Here is a 4045-nt window from a genome sequence, read left to right as displayed (position 1 = left end):
CGCGCGCGTGCGCAAACACACACGTATAAACGAGCCAACACGAGCGCGCGCATAACGAGGCCATTCGGCTATAAGGCAGCATAGATCACGTTCGCAGTTTATGGTTCGATACGCTACCACTAGACAGAGAATAGCCAAGTAGAAAGAGAAAGAGCCGCGGCAGCAGCCTGTGTATACACACGTACATACGTGTACCTACACTGTTAGAAATTTCTGGTTGAAAATTCAGACAAATGTATTTGAAGTTTTTTCCAGTAACGTATCTGAAAAATTCAACTACACGTGACTGAATCTCAGTTACATAATCATACATCATGTAACTGAAAATTCAGTAATGTATCTGAATTTTGTAACTGAATATTCAGCAAAGTATTTGAATTTGGTGTGTATGCAAATTCAGTAGTGTATCTGAATTTTCTAGGTATGGATATTGGATATTCAGTAATGCACCTGAATCTGATGGTAACAAAAAATTCACTCTGAATTTATTAATTTCAAAATACACTTATAATTTATTTAAATAAAAATAATTACAATTTTTAATTTGTGATTTTGCATACTGCACTTTTAAATTCTAGTGTATATATATATATATATATATATATATATATATATATATATGCAATGTTTTCTTTTGTTTGGAGCAAAACATTCTTTTGTTTCGCGGAGAATCGATTTTTAATATATAGTTCTGAAAAATACAAATTTCATTAATTTAGTACTTTAAATATTTCAATTTAAAGTCGCATTCTATATTTAAATAATTTGACTATTTTTTACTATACCTTTGAATAAACTATAATATCTTCTCTAATTTCATATTGACAAGAACTGTTTGTAAAACCAGCTATTTTCCTGAAAACAAATCTACTTTTGTAAAGATATATAAATATATAATTTTATTTTAATAATTCTGACACTGTATACCTGCTATTAGTAGAATTAGATGGCTTTCCTTAATTTCTTACGTAGCAGCTTTATCTGAGTCATCTTCCTAGAATGTTATAATAATAACAAATTACTATTAATGCAGTCGTAGAGCTGTCAACGGCTTCACAGTTCTACAACAATCATGGCAGTCCATGTGCGCACGCGCGATGCGTGATACCATGCCTGATATATGCAAACTTCTTTCTTGTTTGATCGGCATGTATACTTTTTCTCACTTACCTGTTTTCGGATAACATACGTTTATACACACATAGAAATCAGTTGAACAACTGAAGATAGGCTGGTTTCAATTACAATACAAGTATATGATCACTCAAGACGCTGCGTAGTTCAGGACGCTTTTCACCAACTGGCCGTTACGTCCGTGGCGGGCCCTGTCTGCGGGAAAGCTTCCCATTTCTTCCGCTCTGTACGCATGCTCCCCCGAAGGATTCTTCTGCAGGGAGAGATACGCAGTACACACGCTCTCTCTCTCTTTCTTTCACTCTAGTATCGCTTGCCACACCTACGTCTATTTACACTATACTCTCACATAGTACTCTAATTGCACACCGTTTCACTCCTTTATCAATGTGCATAAAACCAACAATGTCACTAGAAACATTCTAGGATAAACATACCAATAAATAGTTTTGCGTATGTAATATACTATAATAATATATAATGTAATATACTATACAAATAATATGTATTGAGCGTTAACGTTTTCTTAAGTTTTTTCAGATACTCGTATCTGAATTTTTCAGTGCGACGTGTTGTTATTCTAACGACACGTGATTACAACACATAATTTCGAGCCGTTGATTCTCCAATGCATTTGTGATAAATGCATCGGGGAATCAACAACATTGGATTATATTTCCTGTTATCCGGTATGCCTGGGGTTCCTAACCTCACCCGTCAGCGCCGGAGCCAGTGGTGGCTCCTCGGTACTGATAGATAGAGCATCACTCGCGGAAATAGCGCCAATGCGGCCCAACAGAAACCCTGGGTCGCTGTTATATCGGCAGAACCGTCGGGCCTGTTGCTGGTGACGGCACCAGGAGGCTTCGCGTCGTCCGCGGAAATACGAGAAGATCCGCGCGCGATAGCCACGAGGCTGCAACTGACCGTTGCGCATTCTCGTCGCGCATCTCGCTCGCAAAAACATTCGTACGAGTAGGTAAGCTCCGAGCCACGAGCATATAGCAGCCGCGGAGAGAGGGAACGCGCGCGTGAGCCTCGGCGAGAGAGAGAGAGAGAGAGAGAGAGAGAGAGAGAGAGAGAGAGAGCCGCGCAACTGACTCGCGTGCAGTATGCGTAAAGGCCCGTCGACACTGGCGAGCGTCGTTGGAAAATATGGCGCGTCGCCACTAGCAGTTTCCGTACTATTCGTTATCGTCGCGAATGACCGCGTTAGGTGGCGTCAGGATGCGACAATAGTGCCAATTCGTAATTGGCGCCGCAGGACGCCATTAATATTCATTATGACTCGCATTCTTTCGCGCGGGAGAAATAATATATAGAGGGCGTTCCGAATGTGTCTTTTCCGGGACGCGCAGGGTCTCGCGCCGCGATGAAGCTTCCTCAGCGTTCAATTCGTCGTCAACCCTGGAGCCGAACAGTTGGAACAGTCGAAGTAGTAGTCTTTCGTTGTAAAGTCGTAGAGTCGTACGTATGGAGTTGTCCAGTCGCGAGTGTTCGCTTAAATCACGAACGAAGTTGTCACAAAAGAGATCGTGTTTTCTCGCCGTTTTGTTGTTGTACAAACCGCGCAAAATAAGCCAACAAGTATAGCCCGTTTCGGTTAGATGACACGATCGCGGAGTCTAGATGGAGAGAGGTAAGGCGAACGGACAAATTTTATTTTGGATCGTGGCGCCAATAAGTCGAGGACTAAATAATAGACTCGCAAACCCGAAACACGAAGCAGATAGCGACAACAGATCAGAGAAAACTCTGGATAGTGCCGGCATCAGGCCATTGCGACCGAGGATTCCTTCCTCCTATCATTGCGTCACAACGGGCCTCCGAGTCCCGGTTGTTCTCGCAATTTTCAGGAAACCAAGGGATTGAGACCACGGTCCACGGTTAAAATCATAGACGTCGCGTTTCCCAGGATTTCCTCCAGAGGCGAGTTGTCAATCGCCATCTTGGTCGAGCCGCGTCGGTTAAAAGGACGCCACCGCCATTTTGGACCACTGAAGTGTGAATATCGCAGAGAAGTACTGAATAAAGTGTTGAGTCGGTTGTTTTTGGAGAATATTGAGAAGTCGCGTGATTATTAAAAGTCGTTAATCAAATTTAGGAGTCGCGTTTTGAAGCACAGAAAGATTCTCGTACTATTGAAGGTAAATCGCGTCCTCGCGACTAATTGTGCCGTAATTATGAAGTAAATCGACCGCCGTTTGGCGATAACACGAAAGCCTAAAGCAATCATCAATCGTGGGAAAACATTGTAACCATATCTAATACACCCGGAGGTTGAAGAATATATTATGACATTTTTGTACAGCATAAACAATATTGAGTGACGATTATTTCAACCATTAGCCACGCCAGGCATACCTGTTCCTAGTACTACACGTTGTCCCCTTCTGTAGATGTAAGAGTCCACGGTACGGAGATCGAAGTAAAAACTAGTGTAAACTGATTGTTTGCGTCACCGGAATCGGTTATAAAAAGCGCAACATCACATCAGTTACAACTATCTGAATTTCTCTTTCAGATACCAAAAACTGAATTTTCAGATACGAATTGTGTCTGAATTTTCAGACAATTTCTAACAGTGTATTCAAGAAGCGGTGCTTCGCGCAGACACAGCGCACGGGGCATTATGGCTCTTCCTGGCTCGTAACTCGCGCTCATAAAGCTACTATATGCGCTAAAATATTGGCCTGGCTTGCGCCGCCGTCGTTGTCGTCGTTCTGACCTACGCCTAGAATTTCGCTGTGTACGCGAGTGTCGCATCGACGTCGCTCTATCTCAACGCCGTTACGACGATTTATTAACGGCGCTGCGCCGATAAATCAGTCTGGAGCATCGGCTCTCTTTTCGGCTGTTTCGCGCGCGGGAACTCGTATAAACTCGATCGTCGCGCGAGGACTTACGGCGT

At 42.7% G+C, this 4045-nt stretch overlaps 1 protein-coding gene across 4 annotated transcripts; it reads right to left on the bottom strand.

Annotated features, from left to right (window-relative positions):
- Window positions 1-484: 484 nt before the first annotated feature.
- LOC103317945 lies at window positions 485-2098 on the bottom strand. Of its 4 annotated transcripts, none has more exons than XR_001728932.3 (5): window positions 1844-2067; window positions 1171-1714; window positions 928-994; window positions 786-855; window positions 485-691 (listed from the first exon to the last, which is right to left on the bottom strand). XR_001728932.3 is itself a non-coding variant. In XM_031927499.2 (2 exons), exons 1-2 carry the CDS (start codon window positions 2069-2071, stop codon window positions 1467-1469), a joined length of 318 nt encoding a protein of 105 aa, XP_031783359.1. In that variant the 5' UTR covers window positions 2072-2098; the 3' UTR covers window positions 927-1466. The 4 variants fall into 4 exon arrangements, 1 of the variants encoding a protein (XP_031783359.1); XR_004227249.2 differs by having other exon boundaries at window positions 1171-1556; window positions 1849-2066; XR_001728931.3 differs by having other exon boundaries at window positions 786-867; window positions 1171-2092.
- Window positions 2099-4045: the final 1947 nt, after the last annotated feature.

The sequence above is a fragment of the Nasonia vitripennis genome, chromosome 3 (assembly GCF_009193385.2).
Source record: "Nasonia vitripennis strain AsymCx chromosome 3, Nvit_psr_1.1, whole genome shotgun sequence".
Lineage (NCBI taxonomy): Eukaryota > Metazoa > Arthropoda > Insecta > Hymenoptera > Pteromalidae > Nasonia > Nasonia vitripennis.
Note: the sequence above shows the minus strand (reverse complement) of the source record. Positions and strands in the feature narration are given on the sequence as shown.